Below are 16,111 nucleotides of genomic sequence, written 5' to 3' on the forward strand. Positions count from 1 at the left end.
TAATGTTTCCCAGGGAGGGACAAACATGACCAGAACAAAACAAAAAAACACACACAGGGACTTCATTCTCTTTTCAGGATGCCATTATGCCACTATGTGTTTACATAGAAAATAGTTTTTGGCTGTTATATATAACTTTGAAGTAACTTTAAGGTTTTAAAGAATTTGCTGGTGGTAACAGTGCTTACCTTTAGAGCAGCTCTCACTGTGGAAGGGACGGTAACACTCACACTGGTAGCTGGTCCACAGGTCCACACAACGTCCATGCCCATAGCAGGGATCAGGCTTACACCATTCATTCTTACTGCAGCCCAGCTCGTGGCCTTGGTCCTCTGGTAGTGTTTGGGGTAGGATAAGGTTCGAGTCTATCATTAAGTCTTCCATACATCCAATGAATCCCACCTCACTTGCAGAGCCCTCCAAAAGCTCCTTTGGTGCTCCACCTATATAAATGTTAGTGAAGGCTTCAGAGGGCTGGAAAGGTAATTCATTTGTGCTAACATCCATAACCCTACACCCATCACCGTCACATCCAGGGCCTTTTATAATCAAAATTAGACCTTGATTATCTAGAAGAACATGAGCATTCCACCAGGCCCCATCATTAACCAAGCCTGGAAATGTTACATCAAGATTAGATTCCTCAGAAAAAGCTTTAACACTAAGACCACCATTCACAATCTCTAGGATAAAGTGGTTGTCCACATCCCCTCTGTAGATGAGCAACATATTGGGTATAGTGGTCCTAAAACGTAGCTGTACCTCGAAACCCTTATGAACATGGTGCTCAACTTCCCTTCGGCTCCTTTCTTTTAGAGCAACCTGAATGTGAATGAATCCTGGAGTGGAGAAGGAGAATGTTGTACTTGTGGAGCACTGCTCATCATAGAAGCCATGAGGACACAAGCACGTGTGATTGTGTTCTCCACTCTCCAGCCATGGATGACAGGTGGCTCCATTCTGGCATTCATGGTCCACACAGCCGTGGAGTCTCACATCGCAGTGATATCCTCCCCAAGGTAGTTCACCTGGCTCTGCCTCAGGACAGTGGCAGATGTAGGACGCTCTGCTATCTTCACACCAGCCACCATTCTGACAGGGTTGGCTCGCACATTCATCAATGTCCATGTCACACAGCTCACCTGGAAAGAGATAACAGCTAGATATACATGTTGCTGACTACTAGTGGACACTTGAGATTTAAACGAAGAAAAGAGGAGAATAATGCTATGGTTCTCTTTGTTTTTTGTATATGCATGTAGAGATTTTTCTTACTGTCAAAAGATCCCATGGACCAAACAAAACTAACAATGTGCTGTTCCAGAATTAAATTTGTATTAAATTTTGTATTAAGTTTTAAAGGCTCTGTTATTTCATAGAACAGATTATCACTTGGGGGGTACTGGGTACTATGTTTTACTACTTTCATCACTGGATCAATACACAATTGGGCTGTCAGTGAGCATGCCTTCTTCTCTCTTTGTGTGCCTTAACTGGATATCTTTTCTTTATTCAGTCACCTTATAATCATTCGTATTGCTCAAAGAGACACAGTTAATTCTTGTATGAGGGCCACAATGTCACAAAGATGAGGAACCCTTGAGGGCAAAGAACATATAGAACCGGAGTTCTATTAAAAAAATTAGGTGGTGGCACTTAATTAGTATTGTTTATGCATTGGTTTTTGTGTGCATTTACAATGGCTTTTTGGTAAACAGCTGTTTTGAGGCAACAATATTGAAATTTTTCAACGGCAAATCACAAAACACACCATTGTGTTTTGTGATTAGTAATTGTGATTTAGTATTTGCCTTTGTATATCCCTATTTGCCATTGTGTTTAGCTTTTTGCCATTTTGTTTTACCATGTGCCGTTGTGATTTCCTATTTGCTGTTGTGTTTCCCCTTTGCCATTGTGTTTTGCTATTTGCCATTGTGTTTTGCTTTTTGCTCTTGTGTTTTGCTATTTGCCGTTGCTATTCCCTATTTGCCATTATGTTTCCCTTTGGGTCAATGTGTTTTGTGTAAAAGTGCTTTCAACATTTTTATGTGTTATGTTAAAGGAAAGAAAGCACAAATAAATAAGAGGACCTGTGGTTGGCTATGTTAAGTTGTGCTAACTCCCCCTGGGTTTACAAAAGTTTTCAAACCTTAGTACTCAGCAGCCAATGAGACCTTGAGGCTCTTACCCGTTAAAAGTGTTTCCAGATTGGGAAGGTTCTTGCCAAATGGAGCGGTTTTGACTTTGATTGTACGGGTCAAAATTGGTTTGGGATCAGTTTGGCGGTTTGTTTTCAAACATCCATTTTATGGCCTAATTTGAAACAAAACTGAGTAGTGCATGCACTTCATCCAATCAGTCTACATCATCTCTAGACAGCAACGTAGTCACTGATTAACAATGATTGGCAATCAGTGACTACCAGTCTCTGTTGTTGACGAACCCTTCTGGCATTTTTTTGGGGAAGTCAAGATACCAAGAGGGCAAAATATTTAATTTTAAACTTAAAGAGTGGAAGAGTGATTGAGATCAGAAACCATGGATATTGCCATCTTAAACAGATGATGGCAAAGCTCGCTGCAAATTCTAAAACACGGACATACAGGCCCACTTGAAGGATTTGACATAAGTGCATAATTCAACTAAGTTTCATTCAGATGCTCAATTGTGTTCCTCAGCAGCATGTTCAAGTTGCATGTTCAAGTTGCAACCGCCTGTTCTACATTTACAGGTAAGATCTCACACACACACTTGCCTGAAGCTGATTATAATGATTATAATTACTTATTGTTCATTGTGAATGTAAATAATACATAATAACATAATAATTATCCTAATTATTTACAATAATCTAAATATACCCTGTAAAAGTGCACTGTGTGTATGGATTTGTGCGACAGAGACAGGCAGATGCGCACACACGCACGCACGCAATCTGGATTTATGATCTGACATCATTGATTAATAAATAAATAAATATGATGGTCAGTTTGTGTCAAGAGCGACAGAGACGGGGAGATGCGCACACACGCACGCACACAGACTGGTGCACCGAAAAAAGACACAGCTAGCTCACACAATTTATTTCAGCCTCTGCTGTGGGGCAGGCTTCCGGTGTTGATGTTGGAATTTTGTATGTACAGTATGCTTTGACTGCCAGTGTGCATTGCTTTTAAGTATGGGACAGTTAATAATTATAGCAGTTAAAGTAGTGATCTACTTATTGATGGAATATTTTGGGTGGTTTTGTATGCGTTTTGGTGGTTTTCTAACTGTTTTGGGGTTGCAAGTCAATAGCTGTACCTGGTAACACTGTGTTTAAACTGGGTAAGTGGCCACACACACAAACACAGCATCATTGGACAAATCTGTAAATTCAGAATGGGTAAAAACCTAATTTGGTCTTCACAAACACAAATGACGGTTTGATTATTTGCATATGAGTGGGGAAATTTGGTATTAGGGTAGATGCATGTTAGTCACTGCGGTCAAGCTATGTGGCTTTAGTTTTTCCTTCCTCTTGTTGAGGGTTAAGGGCAGAGGATGTCACACCTTGTTAAAGCCCTATGAGACAAACTGTGATTTGTGAATATGGGCTATACAAATAAAATTTGATTGTATTGATTGATGGAATTCATGAGGCAGGCAGTTCCCATAAACACATAAAAAAAAGAAACGCAGTTCACCTGCTACACACAAAACGAAACGCGCACCACCAAGACGTTGGGGTTAAAGTGACAGTAACGATCCAGATTCATGATCACACAGCATCAATTCATAACTAAATAACTGTAATAGTCAGTTTGTGTCTGGAGAGAGTCAGAAACCATCAGATGACATAGAAAAGTTTCAGAAATTAGAGAATTTCTTGGATTGTGGCAGAAACAATTGATGATTTTCCAAGACTTACCTAGAAATCCAGCTGAGCACGTACAGATGTAGCCATTGATCTTATCCTCACAAGTGCCTCCATTCTGACAGGGTTCAGACTCACACTCATCAATGTTCACAGAGCAGTTCTCTCCTGTGATGTGAAAGAAACTAAATTATTGTCAGATTTTTAAAAAGGAGAGTGAGAAGTTTAGCATATTGTTTTCTTTAGTTTTACTCACCTGCAAACCCAGACTGACACTGACAAATATATCCAGCTGCATCTGCATAACTGAGCTCCCACTCCATCTCCCAGTGAGACGGATCTGAACGCTCAAAACACTCTCCACCGTTCTCACAAGGCTGCTCTGTACACTCATCTATGTCATTCTCACAGTTTGGTCCTTCATAACCTAAAGAAAACAAAACACAGCATTTAGGTTTTTGGGGTTTTACTTACAGAAATAACAATAATCCATATGGTTTCTTTAACCCTTATTCACCATAACACATTGTTGTCCTCTTCATTCGGTTTTTGTGATTTCTTTTTGCTGTGTTAATGCATACTGAATAAAAATTGTTAAGGATGTGTATTTTTGTGGACGTTTGGAAGAAAATAAGCCCTCTCCCTCAAATCCAATGTTTGCAACTGAAATGATGTGTGTGTGTATGTGTTGATATGGTCATCAGAGAGTGAGGTTAGTAAAAACAAGTGTTTGTGTGTATGTGTCCATTACCAATCCAATCACTCACACATAAACATGCTTCTGAACAGGCCTTCACACTGAATAATATATAATAAATAAATCGTTTTGTTTTGTTTATTTTTATTTTCCACTCTCCTCAGTTTATTCAGAATTCCATTGTGTCATGATGTAAAACAAGTAGGAGGAAGGATAAGGCATTGAGAAAAAACACAGTTGAATAGATTAACAGTATATAGTATAACAATGAACTGAGACTCTGTGTTTATTGTGTTCAGGTAACAGACTTGTAACAATTATAACAAAATTAAGTTTACCATTTAGTACAAGATATTACTGAAACAGAACACACAACAGTAGGTCCTGGAATTCCATAAATATACCTGTCTGTCAGTAACATTGTAATGTCTGCTGTGGCAAACAATAACTGTTTCCATGGTCACTGTGTGTGTGTGTATGTGTGTGTGTGTGTGTGTGTGTGTGTGTGTGTGTGTGTGTGTGTGTGTGTGTGTGTGATCTGTGTGTGTAGTCGAGGTATTACTTAGTTGTGGGGACCTAAATCTGACACATTATGGGGACTTGTCTGACTTATGGGGACAAAAAGCAAGTCTCCATATCGTAAATCAACAAATAAAGCTCTGGAGGACGGCTGTGTGAGTATCAGTAGAACTGTGAAATTCAACACGTCCTGTCTCCAGTTGTAGGCAGCAAGACCACAGACACTTCTGACAAATCTAATCTGTACTTGCACATAATCCTATTCTACCATACTTTAATAACCTTTGATTTATTTCTACCAGACTACATGCCATTAATCAAAAACTCATTTTCTAGATGTCTATCTGATAGAGCTGTAAATACATTTAACGAAATAGTTCTGTTTACATTTAACTCAGTATCATCCCTCAATATAACTGACAAATTCTTTAAAAACCTTTATCCCACTGAGATTGACCATCTTGTCGATAGCACCACAGACTCACTATGAGTAACATTAGACTCCAGAGCGCCTCTAAAAAGGAAGGATGTAAAACATAGTAAATTAGCTCCGTGGTATAATTCCAACGCACGAGAATTATACCAGGTGGTATAGGAAGTGGCGCTCCAACAATTGTGTTGAAAATCACCTAAGCTGGAGAGATAGTCTTAAGGTATATAAGAAGGCCCTCCACAAAGCAAGAGCTGCCCATTACACACATTAATAGAAGAAAATAAAAACAACCCAAGGTTTCTCTTCAGCACTGTAGCCAGGCTGACAGAGAGTCACACCTACATCAAACCCAGTATTCCTCCATCCCTGGATAGCAATGTCTTTATGCACTTCTTTTACGATAAAATTCAAAAAAAAGAAAGAAAAACTATTACATCATCAAGCACAGAAATCTCAGGAACAGCTGAGAATCCTATTCATTATTTAGCCAGCTTCTCTCTGATCACCCTTGATCAGCTGACCAAAATTATCTCATTGTCTAAACCCACAACTTGTATCTTAGATCCCATTCCTACAAAGTTAGTTAAAGAAATTCTTCCCCTAATTAATAGTACTTTACTGAATACAATCAATCTATCGTTATCATCAGGATATGTACCACGGTCCTTTAAGATAGCAGTAAATAAAAACCCACAAACAACAGAACTGGGTTTTGATCCAGTACTGATTGCGCAAATCGAAGAACTGGTTGCGTTAATGGAAGAATCCTTGTTCAAAGTGTTTCCACTATCTGACGACAGTTGTATAACAAGAATATCATAAATACCCGAAGGACTTCTGAACCACATTATGGTATTGAAAACTCTGTCCTATTCAGCAGAATATAGACTCTGATAGATTCTGATCAATTCCAGATTATATTCTTGAGTTATTTTTGTTATATTCCCTGTTGTATTTCCTGCTTCAAAAAATTCACAAAAGACAGTTTGATCTGAAAATTCGTATTTATTTTCTATCACCAAGAATTTCCAACAAAAACACTTGGTGACGAGGATGGGATTGGAAGCGTGATCTGGACTCCGAGAGAAGGACAGAAGGCGCCACATAGAACATCTGATTCCTCCCAACGTGTGAGAAGCTGTCATCCAGTGGAGTTCGGATTGCCGATCCAAAGGAAAAGGTAAGAAACCACGCGGTGAGAGAAATCTAAATTTAATCTGAAGAAAAGCAGAGTCTAGGAATAAAGATTGTATATCTCACGACCAGGAAGAGTTGTTGACAGACGTGTCTTAGTCGTTTTTGTCGTATTGTCTAGTACTGTTGTCAGCAACATTATCAGGAGTAGTGTCGCACGAGAAAGGAAACATAGTAGGACAGAGAGCTCGAGGTGGGTTAAGGCATGAGTAAAGAAAAGATGTTTATTAAAGCAAATGAATGAAAACCTATCCAGGCAGCCTCAGTCAAATCACTGTTAAAATGGAATTCCCTGAAAAAGGAAGTTGTAATAATAAACAACTTGAGCAGTTAAAAGAGAAACAGGAAGAGAGAGGGACAAATTAACGACAGCGGATTGCAACTCTGTCCAAAAGACAACTTAATAAATATAAACCGTTTCAAACAGATTGGAAAGCTTACAGTATGTGTGTACAGGAGGCAGAGAAAAGGGAAAGACAGAGACTGAGAGTACAACAAACACAGAGCACACAAGACAGTCAACAAGTACAAACACAAACACAACAGTCTACTAATACACTGTATCCCTGTCTTTTTGAACAAGAACAAAGCAAAACATAAGGTGAATTTGGATATGGTCTCCGCTCCTCCTCCTCCTCCCTACGCTGAAGTACCAGTGCAACAACAACATCAACCTCCAACTGATCAAGGAGGATAGCCATCAGTCCCCACACCTCCACAACCATCTCGCCAAGTGGAAGTTGATGCGAATGTAGCGAGGTGGGAAAGCGGGGATAGTGAGAGGTTGCCACAACGCCACCTGGGGAATTTCACCTCCAGGAAATAACTCAAATATTGTAAGTGCAACAGCACAGGTTCGTTTAAATCACGGGGCAAGAGACCAACTTTGATTTCAAGGCCTCAAAGCTCGCCTCACACTGAGGTGTCCATGCAGCACCCAAAGTTTGGCCTGGCCCCTTCTTGGACTTGATAACTGCCAGCTCGGCCACTAGTTTATGCAGCGGGCCAGCCAGCTTTGCAAAACCCTCTACAAAGCGACGGTAGTAGCTGGCGAAACCCAAAAAGGAGCACAGTTCCGATAGGTGACGGGGGCGCTGCCAATTAGCCACAGCCTCGATTTTCTTGGGGTCTGTGGAGACTCCCTGGCTTGTGATGACATGCCCCAAGTAACCAACCTCCCGTCGAAAGAATGCACACTTTTCGAGCTTTGCTTTTAGGCCTTCCTTTTGGAGCCGACCAAGCACTATTTCCAGCCTCTGCAGATGTTGTTCAACAGAGGAGGAAAAGACAATAATATCATCCAGATAAAGTAGCAAGGACTGACCCTGCTCGTTACCAAACATCCTCTGCATCAGACGCTGGAAAGTGCTTGGGGCATTACACAAGCCAAAAGGCATGCGATTGAACTCGAAAAGGCCAAATGGTGTACAGAATGCAGTTTTGGGTCGGTCCTGTTCTGCCATAGGGACCTGGTTGTAACCACTGGCCAGATCGAGGGTGGAAAACCAGCAAGCCCCAGAGAGTGCATCCAAGCTCTCCTCGATGTGAGGCAGAGGAAATGCATCCTTTCTGGTCTTACTGTTAAGGAGGCGATAATCCACGCACAAGCGCAGGTTCCCATCCTTTTTCCTTACCAATACTATGGGTGATGCATATGGACTACTGCTCTCCCTAATGACCCGGGACTCCAGCAGCTGATTAATGTGAACCTTCACTGCTTCGTACTCTGAGGGAGGGATACGCCGGTACCTCTGCCGGACAGGGACATCATCGAGCAGAGGTATGTCATGGGAGAGGAGGTTGGTGCAGCCCAAGTCGCCTTCATGGGTTGAAAAGACGGATTGATACTTGCGTATTAGAGAGTTTTCACTGGCCCCATTATTCACCCAATTCAGTTATGTTGTCATATTAATTATTAAATTTGTTTATTTCGCCCTCTTAGAGGCCCTGCTCCTTCGTCGGCCGTCATTGGCCACCACGTCTCAGACGGACCTGCTGTTTTGGCTTTACCGGAAATTGCACTATCCTAAATCACACTTTTAATGAACTGTTGCAACTGATAAGAGCACGGCTCCACAGTTGAAGACTGCCCAGGCTCAGGACCAAGGAAGTGTGTTCTTAAAGTATTGTCTCGTGCACTGTGGCTCTCCACGCTACACCTTCACGGCGCGTGGAGTGATCACCACAAAGGGACGCCTAGTTTTTTTAGCAACCTTTAAATCTCGTTTATATTGGTTGGTATTTCGTTGTTTTGTTGTTCTGTTTTGTTTTGTTGTTTCCACGCGGACATGTTTTAATTATTCTTTTATTGTTGGTCAGGTGCTCTGGGCCTGAGGCGGCGACCCAATTCCTGGTGGCGGGGTTTTCTTCACAACCCGTTTTGTTGGTTTGCTGTGTCACGGGTGGCGAGTTTGTTAATCCTTCCCCTTTTTCTTTGGTTGTCGTCGCCGCGGTAAGTCCCAGCCCTGTCCCTGTGTTGCTCCTGTCAAGCGTTTTATTGCATGTTAATTGGTGTTCTGTTTGTTTTCATTTTGCTTGTTGATTTATGGAGCGACGCCGGCGAGCTAGTTCTGGCAGGCAACTCGAGCTGCGCTGTTTCAATCGTGTGACACTCATCATGTGACACACTTCATGTGACATACATCATGTGACACACTTCATGTGACATACATCATGTGACATACTTCACTCGCCACTACCATCTACAGTACTCATCCACCTCATTAGGCGGTCTATTTAAGCAGAGGGAATTCCCATCCCTCTCTCTGCTTCCTAACTACTACGCAGTATCACAGACAATTGTCTCAGCCCCTCCACCACCCCAGCATCCACCTGTAGGCTCCGACAGGGGGTTACAGTATTAGCTCATCACTCCCATCATTCCTGTGTATCATATGGGGGAGTGATTAAGTCGGAGCCTAGACGCCAAACACTAAACCTGTTCTACTGTTGAATAAACATTCAAACGTGAGTTGTCTGACTGAAATGCATTTATTTGAGTTATATTAAAGTTCTTTTTTTATTAGTTAAACACGTCTCTTGCCCCGTGATTTAAACGAACCTGTGCTGCTGCACTTACAATATTTGAGTAATTTCCTGGAGGTGAAATTCCCCAGGTGGCGTTGTGGCAACCTCTCACTATCCCCCGCTTTCCCACCTCGCTACACAAGCTATGATGAGCCGGATGAGAGAGGTGCTGTAGGAGGACTACACCCTGATTCCACCACAGGCAGTCAGATGCAGACAAGAAGCATGATGATTGGTAAACAAGTGAATGGTACTTTCCCTACGGTAGAAGTAGCTGGTGCTGAAGGCCCAGTGCTGGTCAGAACAAGATATAATTGAAGCCATGGGTCATGTTTGTGATCCAAAAGAAAATGTACAAAAGTCGGAAACTGAGATTTGTCAGAGAATATCGTCCCACAATGGCAGAAATTAAGCGAATGTTGCAGAGGCAACTCAAAAAGGATTTCCATAAGATAAGTGCTGTGTGACAAGATGACTGAAAGATGTAAATTATACCAGCCAAAACAATGACAGCTCCAGAAACGCGATTAACAATGTTTAAAGCTGCGGGCCCAGTGTGGAGGAGTCGAAGCAGAAAAGACCGGCGCACAATCCCAAAGTTGCAGTAATAGCTAAACTAAAGAGAGAAGCCATTGTTAACTGCTAAGCTAAGTAACTAGCAGATCTAAATAGCATGTAAACAACTGTGGGATAAGCGAGAAAGTTGCTAAAAGAAAAAGAGAGCAATGAGTGCTTGAGCAGAACTAGTGTATGTTTAAATGTGTTTGAACTGCTTAAACTAAGTTTGTTTTTGTTAAGTTTGTTCACAAAAGCTACTTTTTTGTTCCGTTGTATTTTATAGGAAACTGTCTGATCTATATCTATCATTTTGTTTTCACAGCCTGAGCTGAGCGTTATGTCGAAGCTCTCGCTGCAAGTCCGGATTTGCACTGTGTAGGCAGAATGCCACCTAGAACCTACTACCCAGAGGCTGCAAAGAGGCATTTCAAGCCTCACATGATACCCCAGGTCCGGCTGTAGGCCTATATGTTCTTTTCACTGGCTGGGCCAGTTGTGTTTGTGCAACATGTACACACTGTGTGTAAATAAAGCTTTGATTCAACATGTACCCCGTAAATGTTTCTCTCTTTCCCCAAAAAGTTTATCTTGACGTCATTTACGTATATAGTGTAGCCAATATGATAACAATGATATAACATCAAGTCTCACATGAATATATGTATAGTCTTCGGTAACTGCAGTGTTTTTAGTATAGGCTTACCATTAATTCATAATAATAAATTAATTTGTAATAGTAATTGTATTATTATTTTAATCATAATTATTATTATTATTGTGTAAGAGGGGTTTACTCAAGTCTGTATTATAATTACCCATGGTGAGCAATAGCAACAGATGTACCAGCCAATCACAAGTGACCTTTCGTTTCAAAGGTCTATGGTTTCATCCAATGGTGAAGTGAGATAAGCTCTCGCCAGGGGTTTCACTGTGATTCATATGCTAATTGATCTTCCTGAATTGATGTCACTAGTTTCATCATCTAAACCAAAAACTTGTCTTTAGACTCTGTCCCAACTAGACTTTTTAAGGAAGTTTTCCCCCTAATTGACAGTTCCATATTAAATCAAATTAATATGTCTTTGTTAACCGGCTACATACCACAAGCTTTTAAGGTAGCTGTAATTAAACCTCTGCTTAAAAGGACCACTCTTGACCCAGAGATTTTAGCTAATTATGGACCCATATCAAACCTGCCCTTCATTTCCAAAATCCTAGAAAAAGCAGTTGCTAACCACTGTGGGACAACTTAGATAGTAATGGTCTGTTGAAAACTTTCAGTCAGGATTTAGAATCCATCACACACAGAAACAGCACTATTAAAAGTTACTAATGACCTTTTCATGGCCTCACATAATGGACTCTATACTCGTCCTTCTGAATCTTAGTACAGCATTTGACAAAATAGATCATAAGGCTTCCTTGTGGTTCCAAGAATCTGTAAGAGTAAAATGGGAGGTAGATCCTCCAGCTACCAGGCTCCTCTCCTGTGGAACCAGTTCCCACTCTGGGTTCAGGAGGCAGACACCATATCTACATTTGAGGTTAAAACATTCCTTTTTGATAAAGCCTATAGTTAGTGCTGGATCAGGTGAGTCCTGAACTTAGTTATGCTGCTATAGGTCTAGACTGCTGGGGAAACTCCCATCATGCACTGAGCACTTCTCCCCTTCTCTCTGCGCCCACATTCAACTATTTACATGTCACTAACTATGTGTCTTTTTCCTCTCTCTCATAATAATAACTAACAAACAAAAAACACAGTGTTGACCAAAGATTGAATGTTTACGAGAAGATGATCCACTCCCCCGCCTACTCAATCACCCACCACCCACATACACACACAAGCAATGAAGGTGATGATTAGACAGAGGAGCACATCGTATTTTGGCATTGTACAAGTTATTTTTAGGAAGTTAAATCACCTTTTTTTTTTTTTTTTTTTAATACCGAGGTCCGAACCTCTGTGTCCTCAATGATAGCTACGGCCATGCTAGTGTGTTGTCCCCCCTGGTAGCACATTTAACGTGTTGATGGAATTTAGGGAGGACAGACTTTAAGTCAGCATGATTAAAATCACCGGCTATGATGTGGGCTGCGTCTGGATGTTTGCTCTGTTGTGAGTTAATAGCACGAAGCATGTAACCTAATGCTACAATGCCTATAAAAAGTATTCACCCCCTTGGATGTTTCACCCTTTTGTTGCTTTTATACATGAAATCATGGTCAATATAATTTGGCTTTTTTGACAAGAATTTGCACAAAAAAACTCTTTAATATCAAAGTGAAAACAGATTTTTACAAAATAATGTCAATTAATTAAAAATATATAAGGTAAAGTAAATGATTGCATAAATATTCACCCCCTTCAGATCAGTATTTGGTAGATGCACCTTTGGCTGCAATCACAGTACTGAGTCTGTGTGGATATGTCTCAATCAGGCTGGCACATCTGGACACTGCAATTTGTCTCCATTCTTCCTTGCAAAACAGCTCAAGCTCTGTCAGGTTGCTCGGGGATCGGGCGTGAACAGCTCTTTTCAAGTCCAGCCACAAATTCTCGATTGGATTGAGATCTGGGCTTTGACTTGGCCACTCCAGAACATTCACCTTGTTGTCTTTGAACCATTTCTGTGTAGCTTTTGCTGTATGCTTGGGGTCGTTGTCTTGCTGGAAAATAAATCTTCTCCCAAGTCGTAGTTCTCTTGCAGAATGAGTCAGATTATCCTCCAGGATTTGGCGATATTTTTCTGCATTCATGTTCCCCTCTACCTTTACAAGCCTTCCAGGGCCTGCTGCTGAGAAGCATCCCCAGAGCATGATGCTGCCATCACCATGCTTCACGGTGGAGATGGTGTGTTTGTGGTGATGTGCAGTCAATTGAGCCAAAAAGCTCAATTTTTGTCTCATCAGACCAAAGAACCTTCTTCCAATTGACCTTGGAGTCTCCCACATGCCTTTGGGCGAATTCCAGGCGAGACTTCATATGAGCTTTTTTCAACAGTGGCTTTCTCTTTGCCACTCTCCCATACAGCTTCGACTGGTGAAGAACCCGGGCAACAGTTGTTGTATGTACAGTCTCTCCCATCTGAGCCACTGAAGCTTTGAACTCCTTCAGAGTGGTCGGAGGTGTCTTGGTGGCTCCCTCACCAGTCTTCTTCTTGCCCGGTCACTCAGTTTGTGAGGACGGCCAGCTCTAGGCAGATTTAAACAAGTGCCATACTCCTTCCATTTCTTAATGATGGATTTAACTGAACTCTGTGGGATGTCCAGTGAGTTGGAAATCTTTTTGTAGCCATCTCCTGACTTATACTTTTCAATGATCTTTTCTCTGAGTTGCTTGGAGTGTTCTTTTGTCTTCATGTTGCAATTGCAGCAGGAATCCTGATGAACCAGAGACTGGACCTCCCAGACACAGGTGTTTTTATACTCCAGTCACTTGACACACATCCACTGCACTCAGGTGATCTCCATTTCACTAATTGTGACACTGCTGGCATCAACTAGCTGGACCTCTGTTGAATTAGGTCAGTCACTTTAAAGGGGGTGAATATTTATGCAAACACTTATTTTACACTATATATTTTTAATTAATTGACATTAGTTTGTAAATATCTGTTTTCACTTTGACATGAAAGAAGCTTTTTTTGCAAATTCTTCTCAAAAAAGCCAAATTATATTGACCATGATTTCATGTATAAAAGCAACAAAAGGGTGAAACATCCAAGGGGGATGAATACTTTTTATAGGCATTGTATGCTAGCGTTAGCATCGGGTGGGATATAAACAGCCATGACTGTAACAGCACTAAACTCATGTGGGAGGTAAATAGGCCTGAATACAACTGTCACGCACTCCAAGTCACTAGAACAGTGTTTGTCTTTGATTGTGGCATTAGCGCACCAGTTGTTATGGATATAAATGCATAACCCCCCTCTGCTCTTACCGGAGTCTTTGTTCCTGTCCCAGCGAAAGGCTGTGCGGCCCGCTAGATCGAAAGCGGAGTCTGGGATCAGTGGATGTAGCCACGTGTCTGTTATTATCAGAATGCAGCAGTCACGCAAGAGTTTGTGTGCGGCTATCTGAAGGTTCAGTTTGTCTATTTTGTTGATGATGGATCTGGCGTGAGAAGAATGCTGGGCAGCGGTGGTTTGTGTGGCTGTTTTCTTAGCTTGGCAGGTAGGCCGGAGCGGCATCCAGGATTTTGCTTTCCCTGTCTCCGCCACCTCCGACGCCTGCCGGAGCCGACAACAATCCATCTCCTCCAGTATGTGGTAATGGGTGAATGAATTCACTCGTAACTGTCTGGTGTTGCTATATTCCAATGGTCAGAAGAGCTTCGCGGTTGTAGGTGGGATTCACATTGCAAAAAATAAAGTGTACGACAGACATACAATAACATAAACACACTTAAAGAGCACCGATAGGGAGAGCTTCGAGCCACTGCGACTGTGCATGCCGCCATCTTAACCTCCAGTCACGGGAATGTATATATGAACTGTTTCTGCTATCATTAATAATCAATAGCATCTTTACACTGTTATTGTTATCAACTACTCAGAGCTGATACCTGATGCTGCACAAGTGTTCCTGGTCTCCCTCTCCTCTATCTCCACCTCTCCTCCCCCTCCCCCCATCTCTCTCTCTCTTCTCTCCCTTCTTTTCCATCCATCTTTCCTATCCTCCTCAGTTTTCCCTGCTCACCCCAACCGGTCGAGGCACATGGCCACCCACATTTTAAGGTCTAACCCTTTAATGTAAAGTACCTTGAGATAATGTTTATTATGATTTGGCGCGATACAAATATAATTGAATTTAATTGAATTAGAATCCCACCTTCGCTACTCCCAGGATTGGTACCACAGCAACAAAGAAAAATCTGTAAAATACAGTGTTAATGCAGCAGCAATGAAGGCACGGAGCATTCTGTTCATCATCCAGACTGCATCTGAGATGTGGGCGGAAGTTACCCCCAAAGAGACAGTCCGGGGTGCAACTGCTCCGGTGCCAACGTTCCACCTGAGTGCTGCTGTCGATTGTAGGATGATTCCAAGGGCCAGCACAGACAGGGGCCCTCATAGAACACTATTATTGTTATTATTATTAGTTAGTTAATGTAATTAAAATTATATTTTTATCTATTAAAAAGTTATACAATTATAGCCTTTATATTTCACCCCTCTCTCTGTTCACTGCATGGTTCAGTCTTGCTTACTTTCCAGCAGGTGCGCAACAAGCACCCTGTCACACCCTGTGTGGTTGTTCACACTGGCAGCGTGGGTCATACAGCTTTTGGTGTTTTTCAGTCTCCACAATAGGTTTTGTGTCATCAATCCTTGACGAGTGGTCCGAAATGGGGAGTGTTTTTACCTGTTGCGCATCACGCATTGCGTGTTTGTGTGTGTGTGTGTGTGTGTGTGTGTGTGTGTGAGAGAGAGAGAGAAAGAGAGTCTACTATCCATCACCTGAATTAAGTTAACTTTTAATAAAGCCTTTGTAAGGTTTCTGGTGTGACTAGTGTATTTCCTTGTATACAACTATACACACTAGTCCTAGCGGTGCCCCTCCCCAGAGGTAATTAAACTCATAGGTAAATATGCCAGTTGAATTACATGTGTTGCCTATATTACTACCACCCAGAACTAAATGTTTTCTACTGCAATGTATTAATTAAATTCCATGTGTTTGTGTCTCAGTGGGAATTTTTCCATGTTTGTGTTATTTTTTTTAAACTGAAGCAAGACGTGGTGTGGGTTTCAAGGCACACGGAGAGTGGTCCAGTCAGGTCAAGTGTTCTCAGCCCTTGCTAGTTATTGTATTGGGACAT

General features: G+C 41.6%; 1 protein-coding gene across 1 annotated transcript in view; it reads right to left on the reverse strand.

The window, feature by feature from the left end:
* The window catches only part of crb2a (crumbs cell polarity complex component 2a), a 73,324-nt gene that overhangs the window by 16,875 nt on the left and 40,338 nt on the right, over nucleotides 1-16,111 (reverse strand). Inside the window, exons 5-7 of the mRNA XM_035141841.2 lie at nucleotides 4,113-4,283; nucleotides 3,911-4,024; nucleotides 189-1,142 (exon numbers count right to left, since the gene is read on the reverse strand). Coding sequence (XP_034997732.1) covers nucleotides 189-1,142; nucleotides 3,911-4,024; nucleotides 4,113-4,283 — 1,239 coding nt within the window. The remainder of the gene's footprint in view (nucleotides 1-188; nucleotides 1,143-3,910; nucleotides 4,025-4,112; nucleotides 4,284-16,111) is intronic.

Source organism: Hippoglossus stenolepis, chromosome 18 (assembly GCF_022539355.2).
Source record: "Hippoglossus stenolepis isolate QCI-W04-F060 chromosome 18, HSTE1.2, whole genome shotgun sequence".
Lineage (NCBI taxonomy): Eukaryota > Metazoa > Chordata > Actinopteri > Pleuronectiformes > Pleuronectidae > Hippoglossus > Hippoglossus stenolepis.